Here is an 18,069-nt window from a genome sequence, read left to right as displayed (position 1 = left end):
AGCTTCATACTTCAGGCCATTTCTCCATCCACAAAAGATAAATGGCTAAGTGGACAGTTACAGCTCTGCCCTCTGACCTTCGGAAACACCTCTGATTAGGGCACTAGAGAAGCATCAGCCCACTTACAGCAAGTAGCAACATATGAAGCCCAGGCATCTCTGAAGCAGGCTTGACTTTCCTCCTGTATCAGTCACAGGTTTTGGGTAAGAATCAAAGGGCTTAAAATATGCCCAGTTTGAAGTGTCTACGAAATAAATATCCTAGAAATGCATCAAGTTGTAACCAAAGAAATGAGTCTGGAATTTTAGAGAAAAGATGAGATTGACATCATAAATTTGGAAGTTATCAATATATAAATGATATTTAAAGCCATGTAAAATTGGTGGATAAATATATAATTATACAAATGGTATTTGAAAACCAGTTGCGACAGCAGGGGGAGTGTAGATGGAGAGGAGAAGAGGACCAAGTACATTTAATTCTGCTATAACCCTTATTTTGAAATCATGAAATTGTTCCAATGCAATTGATAATATATTGGGGAACGATTTGAATACAGCCTCAACTTGCATTTGCTTGTAAGTGCTATTTCATCCACAAGAAACTTGGTGAACACAGAAAATTGTACCCACGTGAAACAAGCCACATACCTCAAACACATACCTCAAACAACTACCAGCTACTCAGTTCAACACCTGTGTTACTAGCCACACTTAACCACATCTAGTGTTATAATTTTCCTCCAATTTTAGATAATGCTCATTCTATCATTTCACAATAACACACAAGCTGCAATCCTTCTGATGCCCACTTCTACAAGTAAACTTAAAGTTTTTTAAAGATAATATGCCATATCTATTGCGGTTTATAAGTATTAAATATTTAATGTGTACAACATTTTTATCAGGTCTCTATTTTTTTTAAGTGTCAACGACCAAGTCCTTGAGCAGTGTTTTCCTAACCCCATCTTTTCCATAAGTTCTGTGTTTCTCATTATGCATCTGGCATAGTGTGATGATTTTTAAGAATCCATCCATCATGTCATGGCAGAACTGACTGTCCTGAAGGTAGGGCACTCCAACCTTAAGATGTTGGACAGAAGAGGAGGATGCAGCTTGAGACCCAGGTGTCAATACAACATCAGATTTAATTTCCACTTAGGGATCTACATCAGGATTTTCATGCTAGCAGAATGGTACATGAGCAAATGTGTGGTGGAAAGAGTATGGCTTTAAGGCCAAGCAGTCCTGAGCTTCTTCATTCTACCACTTATCAAGCATTCACAGTCTCTTCTGAAAATGGGGATCGTAACATCTCATGAGTTAAATTAATAAACCATTAATCTTAATAAGTAAATATGAAATCTTTTCCCTTTTCAGCAAGAGGCATTAGTTAAATAGATCCAAAGAGACACTAAGAAATGTATGATGGTTTCTTTTACAAACTTAAATTTTTATCAAGTCAGTAAGCATTACCACATAGCATTTAGGACTAAGATGAGGATTTTGTTTGCAAAAGTCACAGGGAAAAGTTACCTAACTATATTTTTATTTACTAAAACCTTCATCAAAACCTATAGCTTCCTGAATATTTTCAGTTTAAAAAAATCACTATTCATATCTAATAAAAGAATGTACAGTTACATGCTATATATCAACATTTTATAGAAAATTTAATGAATATTTTGTTCAATAAAGTAAACTTTTTAAGTTCTAAAAGAGCTTTCGAATGTCAAGCGTCCATTAAAAAAAACTACCAAGGGGAGGAGCCAAGATGGCCGAATAGGAACAGCTCCGGTCTACAGCTCCCAGCGTGAGCAACGCAGAAGACGGGTGATTTCTGCATTTCCATCTGAGGTACCGGGTTCATCTCACTAGGGAGTGCCAGACAGTGGGCGCAGGTCAGTGGGTGCGCGCACCGTGCGCGAGCCGAAGCAGGGCGAGGCATTGCCTCACTCGGGAAGCGCAAGGGGTCAGGGAGTTCCCTTTCCGGGTCAAAGAAAGGGGTGACGGACGGCACCTGGAAAATCGGGTCACTCCCACCCAAATACTGCGCTTTTCCGACGGGCTTAAAAAACGGCGGACCACGAGATTATATCCCACACCTGGCTCGGAGGGTCCTACGCCCACGGAGTCTCGCTGATTGCTAGCACAGCAGTCTGAGATCAAACTGCAAGGTGGCAGCGAGGCTGGGGGAGGGGCGCCCACCATTGCCCAGTCTTGCTGAGGTAAACAAAGCAGCCGGGAAGCTCGAACTGGGTGGAGCCCACCACAGCTCAAGGAGGCCTGCCTGCCTCTGTAGGCTCCACCTCTGGGGGCAGGGCACAGACAAACAAAAACACAGCAGTAACCTCTGCAGACTTAAATGTCCCTGTCTGACAGCTTTGAAGAGAGCAGTGCTTCTCCCAGTACGCAGCTGGAGATCTGAGAACGGGCAGACTGCCTCCTCAAGTGGGTGCCTGACCGCTGACCCCCGAGCAGCCTAACTGGGAGGCACCCTCCAGCAGGGGCACACTGACACCTCACATGGCAGGGTACTCCAACAGCCCTGCAGCTGAGGTTCCTGTCTGTTAGAAGGAAAACTAACACACAGAAAGGACATGCACACCAAAAACCCATCTGTACATCACCATCATCAAAGACCAAAAGTAGATAAAACCATAAAGATGGGGAAAAAACAGAATAGAAAAACTGGAAACTCTAAAAAGCAGAGCGCCTCTCCTCCTCCAAAGGAACGCAGTTCCTCACCAGCAACGGAACAAAGCTGGACAGAGAATGACTTTGACGAGCTGAGAGAAGAAGGCTTCAGACAATCAAATTACTCTGAGCTAAGGGAGGACATTCAAACCAAAGGCAAAGAAGTTGAAAACTTTGAAAAAAATTTAGAAGAATGTATAACTAGAATAACCAATACAGAGAAGGGCTTAAAGGAGCTGATGGAGCTGAAAACCAAGGCTTGAGAACTACATGAAGAATGCAGAAGCCTCAGGAGCCGATGCGATCAACTGGAAGAAAAGGTATCAGCAATGGAAGATGAAATGAATGAAATGAAGCGAGAAGGGAAGTTTAGAGAAAAAAGAATAAAAAGAAATGAGCAAAGCCTCCAAGAAATATGGGACTATGTGAAAAGACCAAATCTACGTCTGACTGGTGTACCTGAAAGTGATGGGGAGAATGGAACCAAGTTGGAAAACACTCTGCGGGATATTATCCAGGAGAACTTCCCCAATCTAGCAAGGCAGGCCAACATTCAGATTCAGGAAATACAGAGAACGCCACAAAGAAACTCCTCGAGAAGAGCAACTCCAATACACATAATTGTCAGATTCACCAAAGTTGAAATGAAGGAAAAAATGTTAAGGGCAGCTAGAAAGAAAGGTCGGGTTACCCTCAAAGGGAAGCCCATCAGACTAACAGCGGATCTCTCGGCAGAAACCCTATAAGCCAGAAGAGAGTGGGGGCCAATATTCAACATTCTTAAAGAAAAGAATTTTCAACCCAGAATTTCATATCCAGCCAAACTAAGCTACATAAGTGAAGGAGAAATAAAATACTTTACAGATAAGCAAATGCTGAGAGATTGTCACCACCAGGCCTGCCCTAAAAGAGCTCCTGAAGGAAGCGCTAAACATGGAAAGGAACAACCGGTACCAGCTGCTGCAAAATCATGCCAAAATGTAAAGACCATCGAGACTAGGAAGAAACTGCATCAACTAACGAGCAAAATCACCAGCTAACATCATAATGACAGGATCAAATTCACACATAACAATATTAACTTTAAATGTAAATGGACTAAATGCTCCAATTAAAAGACACAGACTGGCAAATTGGATAAAGAGTCAAGACCCATCAGTGTGCTGTATTCAGGAAACCCATCTCACGTGCAGAGACACACATAGGCTCAAAATAAAAGGATTGAGGAAAATCTACCAAGCAAATGGAAAACAAAAAAAGGCAAGGGTTGCAATCCTAGTCTCTGATAAAACAGACTTTAAATCAACAAAGATCCAAAGAGACAAAGAAGGCCATTACATAATGGTAAAGGGATCAATTCAACAAGAAGAGCTAACTATCCTAAATATATATGCACCCAACACAGGAGCACCCACATTCATAAAGCAAGTCCTGACTGACCTACAAAGAGACTTAGACTCCCACACATTAATAATGGGAGACTTTAACACCCCACTGTCAACATTAGACAGATCAACAAGACAGAAAGTCAACAAGAATACCCAGGAAATGAACTCAGCTCTGCACCAAGCAGACCTAATAGACATCTACAGAACTCTCCACCCCAAATCAACAGAATATACATTTTTTTCAGCACCACACCACACCTATTCCAAAATTGACCACATACTTGGAAGTAAAGCTCTCCTCAGCAAATGCAAAAGAACAGAAATTATAACAAACTATCTCTCAGACCACAGTGCAATCAAACTAGAACTCAGGGTTAAGAATCTCACTCAAAACCGCTCAACTACATGGAAACTGAACAACCTGCTCCTGAATGACTACTGGATACATAACGAAATGAAGGCAGAAATAAAGATGTTCTTTGAAACCAACGAGAACGAAGACACAACATACCATAATCTCTGGGACGCATTCAAAGCAGTGTGTAGAGGGAAATTTATAGCACTAAATGCACACAAGAGAAAGCAGGAAAGATCCAAAATTGACACCCTAACATCACAATTAAAAGAACTAGAAAAGCAAGAGCAAACACATTCAAAAGCTAGCAGAAGGCAAGAAATAACTAAAATCAGAGCAGAACTGAAGGAAATAGAGACACAAAAAACCCTTCAAAAAATTAATGAATCCAGGAGCTGGTTTTTTGAAAGGATCCACAAAATAGATAGACCGCTAGCAAGACTAATAAAGAAAAAAAGAGAGAAGAATCAAATAGACGCAATAAAAAATGATAAAGGGAATATCACCACTGATCCCACAGAAATACAAACTACCATCAGAGAATACTACAAACACCTGTATGCAAATCAACTAGAAAATCTAGAAGAAATGGATAAATTCCTTGACACATACACTCTCCCAAGACTAAACCAGGAAGAAGTTGAATCTCTGAACAGACCAATAACAGGATCTGAAATTGTGGCAATAATCAATAGCTTACCAACCAAAAAGAGTCCAGGACCAGACGGATTCACAGCCAAATTCTACCAGAGGTACAAGGAGGAACTGGTACCATTCCTTCTGAAACTATTCCAATCAATAGAAAAAGAGGGAATCCTCCCTAACTCATTTTATGAGGCCAGCATCATTCTGATACCAAAGCCGGGCAGAGACACAACCAAAAAAGAGAATTTTAGACCAATATCCTTGATGAACATTGATGCAAAAATCCTCAATAAAATACTGGCAAAACGAATCCAGCAGCACATCAAAAAGCTTATCCACCATGATCAAGTGGGCTTCATCCCTGGGATGCAAGTCTGGTTCAATATACGCAAATCAATAAATGTAATCCAGCATATAAACAGAGCCAAAGACAAAAACCACATGATTATCTCAATAGATGCAGAAAAGGCCTTTGACAAAATTCAACAACCCTTCATGCTAAAAACTCTCAATAAATTAGGTATTGATGGGACGTATTTCAAAATAATAAGAGCTATCTATGACAAACCCAGAGCCAATATCATACTAAATGGGCAAAAACTGCAAGCATTCCCTTTGAAAACTGGCACAAGACAGGGATGCCCTCTCTCACCACTCCTATTCAACATAGTGTTGGAAGTTCTGGCCAGGGCAATTAGGCAGGAGAAGGAAATAAAGGGTATTCAATTAGGAAAAGAGGAAGTCAAATTGTCCCTGTTTGCAGACGACATGATTGTATATCTAGAAAACCCCATTGTCTCAGCCCAAAATCTCCTTAAGCTGATAAGCAACTTCAGCAAAGTCTCAGGATACAAAATCAATGTGCAAAAATCACAAGCATTCTTATACACCAACAACAAACAAACAGAGAGCCAAATCATGAGTGAACTCCCATTCACAATTGCTTCAAAGAGAATAAAATACCTAGGAATCCAACTTACAAGGGACGTGAAGGACCTCTTCAAGGAGAACTACAAACCACTGCTCAAGGAAATAAAAGAGGATACAAACAAATGGAAGAACATTCCATGCTCATGGGTAGGAAGAATCAATATCGTGAAAATGGCCATACTGCCCAAGGTCATTTACAGATTCAATGCCATTCCCATCAAGCTACCAATGACTTTCTTCACAGAATTGGAAAAAACTACTTTAAAGTTCATATGGAACCAAAAAAGAGCCCGCATCGCCAAGTCAATCCTAAACCAAAAGAACAAAGCTGGAGGCATCACACTACCTGACTTCAAACTATACTACAAGGCTACAGTAACCAAAACGGCATGGTACTGGTACCAAAACAGAGATAAAGATCAATGGAACAGAACAGAGCCCTCAGAAATAACGCCGCATATCTACAACTATCTGATCTTTGACAAACCTGAGAAAAACAAGCAATGGGGAAAGGATTCCGTATTTAATAAATGGTGCTGGGAAAATTGGCTAGCCATATGTAGAAAGCTGAAACTGGATCCCTTCCATACACCTTATACAAAAATCAATTCAAGATGGATTAAAGACTTAAACGTTAGACCTAAAACCATAAAAACCCTAGAAGAAAACCTAGGCATTACCATTCAGGACATAGGCATGGGCAAGGACTTCATGTCTAAAACACCAAAAGCAATGGCAACAAAAGACAAAATTGACACATGGGACCTAATTAAACTAAAGAGCTTCTGCACAGCAAAAGAAACTACCATCAGAGTGAACAGGCAACTTACAAAATGGGAGAAAATTTTCGCAACCTACTCATCTGACAAAGGGCTAATATCCAGAATCTACAATGAACTCAAACAAATCTACAAGAAAAAAACAAACAACCCTATCAAAAAGTGGGAGAAGGACATGAACAGACACTTCTCAAAAGAAGACATTTATGCAGCCAAAAAACATATGAAAAAATGCTCATCATCACTGGCCATCAGAGAAATGCAAATCAAAACCACAATAAGATACCATCTCACACCAGTTAGAATGGCAATCATTAAAAAGTCAGGAAACAACAGGTGCTGGAGAGGATGTGGAGAAATAGGAACACTTTTACACTGTTGGTGGGACTGTAAACTAGTTCAACCATTGTGGAAGTCAGTGTGGTGATTCCTCAGGGATCTAGAACTAGAAATACCATTTGACCCAGCCATCCCATTACTGGGTATATACCCAAAGGACTATAAATCATGCAGCTATAAAGGCACATGCACACGTATGTTTATTGAGGCATTATTCACAATAGCAAAGACTTGGAACCAACCCAAATGTCCAACAATGATAGACTGGATTAAGAAAATGTGGCACATATACACCATGGAATACTATGCAGCCATAAAAAAATGATGAGATCATGTCCTTTGTAGGGACATGGATGAAATTGGAAATCATCATTCTCAGTAAACTATCGCAAGAACAAAAAACCAAACACCGCATATTCTCACTCATAGGTGGGAATTGAACAATGAGATCACATGGACACAGGACGGGGAATATCACACTCTGGGGACTGTTGTGTGGTGGGGGGAGGGGGGAGGGATAGCATTGGAAGATACACCTAATGCTAGATGACAAGTTAGTGGGTGCAGCGCACCAGCATGGCACATGTATACATATGTAACTAACCTGCACAATGTGCACATGTACCCTAAAACTTAAAGTATAACAATAAAAGAAAAAAAAGAAAAAAAAACTACCAGGATTCTCAGTGCAAATCCACCTTTAATACTTCTGAATCTACAGAGAAATAACATAACGCCTGAGGTTTGCTTTAAAAAGTACTTTAACTGGCTGGGCATGGTGGCTTACACCTGTAATCCCAGCACTTTGGGAGGCTGAGGCAGGTGGATCACGAGGTCAGGAGATCGAGACCATCCTGGCTAACACAGTGAAACTCCGTCTCTACTAAAAATACAAAAAATTAGCTGGGCATGGTGATGGGCACCTGTAGTCCCAGCTACTCGGGAGGCTGAGGCAGGAGAATGGCGTGAACCCGGGAGGTGGAGCTTGCAGTGAGCCATGATCGCATCACTGCACTCCAGCCTGGGTGGGCGACAGAGCGTGACTCCGTCTCAAAAAAAAAAAAAAAAAGTTCTTTAACCAAAAATGATTAAACAATATTGCCAAAAGGCTGATAATTATTGAAGCTAGTACACTGTGACTCATTCCTTAATCTTCTCTATTTTTGTGTATACTCTATATATGAAAACTTTCATTTAAAAAGGTTTTCTAATTCAGCTTAAACTTCCCCTCTCCCGTAGCCAGAGATTGTGATCCAGGAATGGGGTCCTGAGTCAGGAATAATGTCCAGTAATAAGCATTAGATATTTCTGACAAGGTCATCCGAGGGCAACACTTTCAGAAATACTAGACTCCGGTATGTAATTATTAATACAGAAATGCATAAGACATAGAAAATAAATATCTAAACCTTTTTTCTAATATTAAAATATTTATCTAATTGAGTTTAGAATTATGATACAAACAAACATTTAGGCCAGTATATGAAGGGGCCTAACATCCATAATAATCATCAAACCATCCCCAGTTTCTCACTAGACACAATAATACTCACTACCGTCTCCTCTTTTAAGTCAGGAATTTGCCAAATATTCAGATCATCAGAACAGTAATAATAAACAGAAATAGTAAGACGAGTTTTTGAAACCTATTTTCTTAGAAAAAATAATGCAGTATTCTGAACCATGAATTGGCCTTCTCTATTGCAATAGAAAATTAAAGCTACAAATCCAATTAATTTTTAATTTTGTTTCATGCATGGGTGATGATTGGTGATATCGGATTATACCAATATCACTTATATCCAAAGGAATCTATTCACATAGCACATGGTAGGCACTTAAAAACAAATATAGTCCAAGTTGAAATGATATTCTTATTTTCATGAAGATCTTCCCAAATTGTCTTTGATTCTTAAGCCATAGTTTATAAATATAAAATATAATGCAAATATTAGTTATAAAAAATAAAACAATAAGATTAGCAAGTTCTATGAATCACTATGAAAGCAACTTCATTAATTTATAATTACATGGTATACAATTTGGCAGGATACGTAAAAACAGTGCTAAAATATGGTACAGAGAAAATAACATAGGAAGTACACAGAACAACAAAATATGGGGAAGAAACATGAGAATGTGGTTACTAGGCTATAGATCTAACAAAATCCATCTTCTGTTCAATACAGATACCACTTGGAATCCAAAGCACTATCTGGCATGCCTCACCAGGACCCTAAACTGCTTCACAGGTTTTATTCATTCTTTCAATTATAGTTTATTAAGCACCTGCTCTTTGCCGGGACATAGTGTACCTGGTTGGTAGAAAACAAATCACAGGATAATTACCTTCTCTTTCAATGTGCCAAATAGCAGGCTATGTCAGAGTCTACATATTTTCATTATCTGTTTAAGATGTCATTACGCTATCATTTTAACCTTAATATTACTTTATGTCATATTAATCTATGAAAAAGGTAAAAGCATAACATAACTCAGAAGGCCTATTTTAAATTTTTTTAATTTTTATTTCAATTTAAAATAGACAAGGGGGTCTCCCTATGTTGCCTAGGCTGTTCTCAATCTCCTAGGCTCAAGAGATCCTCCCACCTCAGCTTCCCAAAGTGCTGGAATTATAGGCGTGAGCCACCGTGCCCAGCCCAGAGTCTTTATAGGGTCTCTATTGCATTCAGAAATTTTGAGGGAATTTTTTTTAAAGTTAAATTGTCAATGTCATTGCAACAACATAATGGAGAAGAATCTATGGAAGTGGCTGTAGTCTTTATTTCTAAAAATGAAGCAAGTGATCATAAAATTTGAACTCAGAAGATAATTACAAGCACAGACTAAACCAGCAGTTCTCAAATGTTTTAGTTTCAGGACCCCTGTACACATCAAAACTACTGAGAACCCCAGAGAGTTTTTTGTTGATATCATTAAAATCTGCTGATATTTTCCATATTACAAATGAAAAATTAAAAATTTAAATATTGATAACTCATTTTAAGACAGCAATAATCAACCCATTACATGCTAACATAAACAACATATTTTATGAGAAATAACTACAGTTCTCAAAAAAAAATTAGTGATAAGGGGGCATTGTTTTATATTTTTAAAAGTCTCCTTAATGTCTGGCTTAATAGAAGACAGCTGGATTCTCCTAGCTCCTATTGCAATCAATCTGTCTGTTTCTTTTTCTTTTTCTTTTTTTTTTTTCTCTGAGACAGAGTCTTGTGTCGCCCAAGCTGGAGTGCAGTGGCACCATCTCGGCTCACTGCAAGCTCTGCCTCCCGGGTTCACACCATTCTCCTGCCTCAGCTTCACGAGTAGCTGGGACTACAGGTGCCCACCACCACACCCAGCTAATTTTTTGTATTTTTAGTAGAGACAGGGTTTCACCATGTTAGCCAGGATGGTCTCGATCTTCTGACCTCATGATCCGCCCGCCTCAGCATCTCAAAGTGCTGGGATTACAGGCATGAGCCACTGCGCCCGGCCTGTTTCTATCTTTTACTTTGGTTAAAGTGTATAAAGAAAATCCAGCCTTATATATACATGTGTGTAACAGAAAAAGGAAGAGGATTTTACTAGTCTTTTCAGATAATTATGGGTATTTTTCCTTGACATTACACCAAAATCCAAAATTTGACAAGTGGCAGTTTCTTAGCATTTAGTTGCAACCTGGAAACATACTCTAGTACTTTAAAATCCACTGGTCTACCTTGTACTTCGGAACAGTCTTTTACCCAGGCATGATTTGCAACAATATGCATTGATTACTTGAAAAATACTAGTTACTGAGTTATACAGATCTTCAAAATGTTGACACATATTATACAAAATAATCACACTGGTTAATGTCACTATCACACCGGTTAATATCACTATCACACTGGTTAATAATGCACCTATATTATGGATTATCAGAAAGGTGCATAAAATGTAATATGTAAAAGTTCTTTGATAGCTGAATACCTATTTAAAGGTATTATCCACTATATGTAAACATCTTTCTTTTCAAGTTGTAGATTTGTATGACATTTGTTATTGCTAGTCTAGGATATGCTATTTCTGATGTAAAAAAAGGACCATACTATTTGAAGATCTCTTAAGACTGCCACCAAACCAAAGGGCTAAAGTGGCAAGAAAGACACTCCAGAGAGGCAGACATCCCAGTTTAAGCTAGAATGAGCCTATGACCTGGATTTTTTTTCAAACTCTACTCATCCATTTTTAAAAGATCATTTCAATTTACTTATACATCCTTCTAAACCAATTAGAATCAACTTGCAAAAAGAAAGACTCTTGTTCCTTGGCATCCTTTCATGGTCACCAAGCTGTTGCTGTCACACAGAACACCTGGGAAGTAGTTTCATGAGTTCTCACATTACTGAACAGGAAACCAAGATGATTACGAATCTTTGAAAACATGGAAAGAACTGATAAGGACAGTAAGACAGCCTAATGAATTAAGCTGGCCAAGAAGGTTGATAAGGAAGGTATTTACATCCAACATGGAAGAAAGTGATAACTAACTACTCAAGTACGTTTCACATGTAAAAAAAAAAAAAAAAAAAAAACTCAAAAAATCATATTTTAATAAAGTTGCAAATACAATTATTCATACAAGCCTTCAATATATATTATTTCATTCAATTTAATGACATCCAAAACAGTAGCCAAAAATAAATAGGTAGAGTATACACATACGTTCTTTGAAGAGCATTAACTTTCAGGCGAATTGCTAAAGTTTCATTTGCTAACTTGTTATTACTTCTATCAGCTCATTAAGTTGATCCAAAGGGTGAACTCATAAGAGTAAGAATTTTGTAATTTATATTTGCAATCACTGGCCCTAGCATACTTCTGGACTTGGAGTAGATGCTCAACCAATCTTACCAAATGAAAGAAAGCCGAGTCCCAAACAAATCCACCTACAATGAATTTTTAAATCCAAAATTCTCCAAGCTCACTACTTACCTCTGGTATACAAGCTCCTGTGAAACCAAACAAGCCATTTGCATTGTCACTTTTTTGTATTGTTAATCTTGCAGTAGTATTTTCTTCCAAAATACGAGCTCCTCCATATACAGAAACTAGTTTAAGAATGAATAATTCTTCTCCTTCCTCGTCATTGTCATCTCTTGCAGAAATAATGAATGATTTGTTAGTTTCTCCCTGTCTGAACTCCAGATATCCAGAAATTGGGTGTAAATCACTTTTTGCGGGCATGGCATGAAGTTCATAAATTTCTTCAAGCGTCAGTTTCCGCTCATAGGACCTCACATCCTGCATCAGACCTGTAAATCTGTCATTGCCATTTATCCCTGCTCCAATTCTCAGTATCCCAGGACCTGAAATTAGAGACAAGTTTAAATGCTACAATACCTTCAAGTGTCCTGTCCTAAATTTTACGTGTGATTCAGAAAGTAAGACAATTTTACTGAAAGATATTTTTGGATAAATAAAACTTTTGCATAACTAGTATACAATGAATTGGATATTATCTTCTATTATGATTTTAAAAAAGGAATCCATAATCATTAGGATTTATATTTTGTACTAAAAGAATTGGTAACTATCTTCAAATTAGATGATATCCTTAAAAGTAACTTCTATCAGTCTGTCAACATTTCTAGAAAAAAAGTATCTGAACATACACCTACACACACATACATACACACGGTTGCATGTATGTATGTGCACGTATTTGGATAGAAATTTATTCTATGATATTTTAAAATTTACTCTTGCACATCTAAAAATGGACTTATCACAATTTTTAATTATTTATTTATTTATTTATGTACTTTAGAGACAAGATCTTGCTCTTCTACCCAGGCTAGAGTGCAATGGCATGTTAATAGCTCACTGTGACCTCAAACTCCTGGGTTCAAGCAATCCAACCACCTCAGACCAACAAATAGCAAGGGCATCACTACAGGAGTCCACTGCCAGGCCTGGCTTTTTTTGTTGTTGTTGTTTTTGTTTTTTTTTTGTAGAGACAGGGTCTTGCTATGTTGCCCAGGCTGGTCTCAAACTCCTGGCCTCAAGCGATCCTCCCAAAGTGCTTAGATGGGAGGATCGCTTGAGGCGCAATTACAGGCATGGGCCACTGCACCTAGCCTCATCACAATTTTTAAACTTCAGTACTATATTATTATTTAAGAACTTCAAGGCTTGGTATGTTAGACACTCATTGAGTTAAAGTTGTGAGAATTCATAAGAAGTATTTCTACAGGCCAAATATATCTCTCTATCCAAACAACTAATAGAATAGATGTAAAAATAGAAATATTTCTTCTCAGAAACATTATATGTAAGTCTTGGGGACTTTTTAAAATAATAATAACATGTAGCCCAACTGTGTCACTATATCTCAATAACAACCCTTTTCATGCTTTCACTAGTTCTCCTTTCTTTACTTGTTCATACTCTAATAACTCAACTAAGATATTTATGTAAGATCTTTAGGCAAGATGAGATATTGGCAGAGATTCTGGAAAAAAAAGTACAAGCAATATTTCTTGTCAATAACCTCAATGGAGGCTGTTTCACAAATCTCCACCCAGATGTCTTTCAGGGTAGTCACAAGTATCTGGCATGTTACTGTCATGACTGCTCCCATACCGACTACAGAGACCACCTTCCTGCCCAGCAAACCAGAAACACCTTTTCACTGGAGCTCCAGATTCAATGGGAAATCCTATGATGTTGTCTCTCCTATTGAATTATCTGGCAACTGTAATGATATAAGTTCCCCTGATTCTCACAAAACCACATCATGGTTCTCACTGTTAGGATGCTATCTGGAGTCAAGGATATAGAAATGATCACATCTCCTTTAGTTTTGTCTCTATGATATGTTAAAAGGAATACTGACCTAGGAGTTAATGGTTTATTTTCATGTCTTGGTTCCTCTGTTACTTGCCTGTGTGATGCTAGCGAATTTATTTACTGACTCTGACCTCTATTTAATATATTGAATTATTATGAAGTACAAATTAGGTAATGTATGGAAAATGCCTTATAAATGTAAAACATTATACAAATTTGAGGATTCTAAGCACTTTGCTTCTATGACTAATTCTCTGGAACAAACGTGATCATTATTTCTCTACTTGTAGTGTCAACTACTTAAGTTACAATGCTAAATCATTCAAAATAAAAGTTATAAAAATGCCAATATGTTACAGTGGTTCATGGAGGGAATATGGCAACTTTCACTCTGCATCTTAATACTATTCTATACTTTTCAAATTTCATGCAATATACATGTATCATTTTGACAATAAAGAAGAAAAATTGTGAAATATGTATACAGTGTGTGTATACGAATATGTTAACAGTATGCTTAACGTTTATAGTGGCTATCTCTGAATGACTGTAACTGATTCTTATAATGATTGTAAATGATTTTTATTGTAAATGATTTCTATTTTTGTTGTATATGTGTACTTTACAATTTTTCTATATTGAACACAGCATAATTTTTTTTAAATACACCTTTTATGATACTGTGAGATGCCACTACAAACCAAAAGTAAAGATGGAAGAAGCTAAGCACTAATTAAGTGGAACTCTCATACACTAGAGGTGAGAGTATAATTAGGTTCAACTGTTTTGGAAAACGGATAGGCATTATCTACTAAAACCGAATATTTGCACACACTGTCATTTAGCAATTCCATCCCCAGGAATGTGCTCAACAGAAATGCATACGGAAGGCATATGTTCATCAAAAAACATGTATAAGAGTATCCATAGAAGTACTATATGTAGTAGGCAGAACGGAAAACAACCAAAACAGAAATTGAAAGTAGCACTAATAAATAAATTGTGTTACAGTTACATAAGATAATTCTATATGGTAATGAGCATGAAATATCTACAACAGGTAAAAATATGGATGAACTTCACAAACAATACTGAGCAAAAGAAGCTGGACACTCAAATGTACATATTGTTCAGTTCTATTTATATAAATTTAAAAATAGGAAAAGTGAATCTTAAGCTCTTAAAAATGCCAATAGTCAGTAGGCAGGGTGGTGAGTTAGCAACTGGAGGAGTCAAAGGGGGCTTCTGGAATGCTGTTTCTTGGTCTGGGGGCTGATCACATGAGTGCTGAAACTGATGAATTTAAGTTTTAAAAATTTCACTTATCCGTACACTTACGATATGCATACTTTTATATTTTTATAATATAAAGGGCACTACAGTTCAATAACTTCATATATAGTTTAAAAATTATCTTTCCAAATTACAAATTACAAAAATAACAAGTTCCTTTGCAGTAAGCCAGAGGAAAAAACACCAGCTCCCACTTCCCCCAATCGTTTGAATTCTCATTCCACCACCACTACCATCACCAAAAGAATCAAGGCTAACAGATACTTGTAGGTATTCACACAGCCAAAAAGTGGATAATACCACAAAGTGCTTGTAACCAAAATCCATGGGATTGAAATTGGTAGATACGTGCATTTTCCTTTGCCTATCTTTTTTTCCCCCTCTGGGAAAAAAAATACAACCAAATAACTAATGTAAGAGGTTCAGAGGAAAATACTCTATTAAGCTATAGCCATATAAGCTCTACTCTATCTTTCACGAAATATAAAAAAGAATAAAATCATAAGATGGAGGGGCTGAGAGGGAATGGTGACTATAATGCATATAACCAGTATTTGTGTGCACACACACACAAATGTGCTTCTTGAGGAATCAGCATATGATCTAGTTTAAAGACAACAAAGAATATCTCTTCAAAGCACTCCGTAGAATTCACCAAGTTACCTGCTTGTAGTATGAACCCTATAATCACTTTTCACTGTGATTCTTCTCTCCTGCTTTCTTTTCAACCTCACGCCCACCACCCTCTACCTTCAGCAATACTGAACTAGCAGCAGTTCCCCAGGTACAACACGCTGTTTCACATTACTATTCCTTTGTTCATTCTTCTGCAGGAATATCACTCCCCATCTCTCCTACTACCCACAGAAGGACAAACATTCCTCTTTCATATTTTTTTCTGTCTTCCTACAAGGTGTCATCGTGATATATCACACATCTCTCTGCTAGTGTCTATTCCAGGTTCTTTAAGGGCAAAACTCTCTGATTCATTTCTGTAACACTCAGGACAGAATTTCCCATTATCTTGGTAGGCACATAGTTTTGATTAAAGAAATTAAACCAATGCATAAGTAGAGTTTTCAAACACGTTAGCACTTTTTGAAAAATCTAAATTTTAATGAAAAATTTTAGAAACTGCAAATTTCAGTGTCCTAGTTGTGATGATGACCCTCACCGTCAGTAATGGCTTCTCCTTTCAGACTCTTGATTCCCCTGGGCATTGCATTTCCATCCAGGTAGAATTCGATTATACCATCCTCCAGGATAATTAGTAGATGAAGCCAAACACTTTCTTCTAAATATTTCATGACTGTTGTCTTGGCAATGTATGTAGCATTGGAACCCAAGGTTTTATAATGAAGGGAAAGTGTCACATGGGATTCGTTTGTTTGTATTTTTACCCCGTAGTAGATGCTTCCATTACCGTCATCCTTCGCTATAATGAATCCATTCGTATTGGCATTGGGCATTACCCAAGCTGAGAATGTAAAGTTGGCAATTGTATTATTCCTGGAGGGATGGTATTTTGGATTAACAGTCCCAAATGCACCCTCTAGTCCGGTAAAGTACAAAGCATCTGTTCCACTGTGGTGACGCCGCATGTGCTGTTGTAAATGCACGGTGGTGGGGAAAATTCCAACCAGTAAAAAATCTATCATTGGTGGCAAACCAGCAGGGAACTCACTGGACAGTATTTCCCAGCCCAGTCGTACATCACCAAGCACACCCTGCTGCCTCAAAATGGTGAAGTTGGTAATATAAGACATATCATCTTCAGACAGGACATCTTCTGCCACTTCTCTCTCTAAACACTCTGGATCCAAGATGAAAACTCCAAAGGGATCATCATTGAATGGAATCATTACTGTCACCTGGAGGTTGGTTTCTGCTAGCTGGCCCCCAGGACCTGGGGATCCACCTGTAACAAGAAAATTTATGAGTGAGAAACTAGAATTTCAAGTACTTTCTAGTATAATGTGAAGAAAAAAGAATTTGTTTAGCAGACAAGCTACTGGTTAAATAATTTACTCATTATCAATGAACAGTAGTGTCACCATGTGGCTTTCACCACATTTTAGGGGCAGGATATGAAATAATATTTGTTCAGCATAATTTTATTGATAATCAGTCAAGCCTGAAAAGAGTATATGAATTAGAAAGGTTTAATTCTGTGCTTTTTAAAACCAAAAGTGATGCAAAAATTGATTGCTTAAATTATGACACAAAGATCAAGCTTTAAGCTACCATGAATCCTTACCTCCTACCTTCCACTAATGTCTTGTTGGAGACACTATAGTTGGTGTGGAGAAAGTCTATTTGCAAGTTTGAGGATGGATGTAGGCCTCCATCCCTAAAACTGAACCAAACTAAGATATCAAAAAAGTGAATGTTAAGAATAACACTTGAATCAAGAAGGGTATTTTAACATTTAAAATCAGATAGTCATGACACAAATACTTCACCAATTGCATTTTGTATATGGCTCTAATTATCTAAGTATAAAATGTAAAATTTAGTATAAATAAGACATGGAAATAAAATAAGACATGGAAAAACACAGTACCTGAAATGTTTACAAGTTTTAGGAAATAAAATTCATTGAATTCAGGAATTTTATCTGAAAAAGCATGGAGGATGATTGGTTTTGCTTCTTCTCCATCCATGAAGTTAACAGTTCCTGAAGTTTCATAGAACTCCTGTCCAGGCTGCAAAGCAGAATCATTCTGAAAGAGCTGCCAAGATACAGAAACACTACCAAAGTATCCTCGGTGCCTCAAAATCCTACAAAATAAATTAAAGAAAA

General features: G+C 37.7%; 1 protein-coding gene across 7 annotated transcripts in view; it reads right to left on the bottom strand.

Moving 5' to 3' along the window:
* The window catches only part of ADGRV1 (adhesion G protein-coupled receptor V1), a 596,887-nt gene that overhangs the window by 488,148 nt on the left and 90,670 nt on the right, over positions 1-18,069 (bottom strand). For all 7 annotated transcript variants that reach the window (XM_055387526.2, XM_055387529.2, XM_055387534.2 and 4 more), the window contains 3 exons: positions 17,830-18,047; positions 16,441-17,184; positions 12,117-12,490 (listed from right to left, as the gene is read on the bottom strand). In XM_055387526.2, the coding sequence (XP_055243501.2) occupies positions 12,117-12,490; positions 16,441-17,184; positions 17,830-18,047 (1,336 nt within the window). The remainder of the gene's footprint in view (positions 1-12,116; positions 12,491-16,440; positions 17,185-17,829; positions 18,048-18,069) is intronic.

This window comes from Gorilla gorilla, chromosome 4 (genome assembly GCF_029281585.2).
Source record: "Gorilla gorilla gorilla isolate KB3781 chromosome 4, NHGRI_mGorGor1-v2.1_pri, whole genome shotgun sequence".
Classification (NCBI taxonomy): domain Eukaryota; kingdom Metazoa; phylum Chordata; class Mammalia; order Primates; family Hominidae; genus Gorilla; species Gorilla gorilla.
The sequence above is the reverse complement of the archived record's forward strand: the minus strand, read 5'-3'. Positions and strand labels throughout refer to the sequence as shown.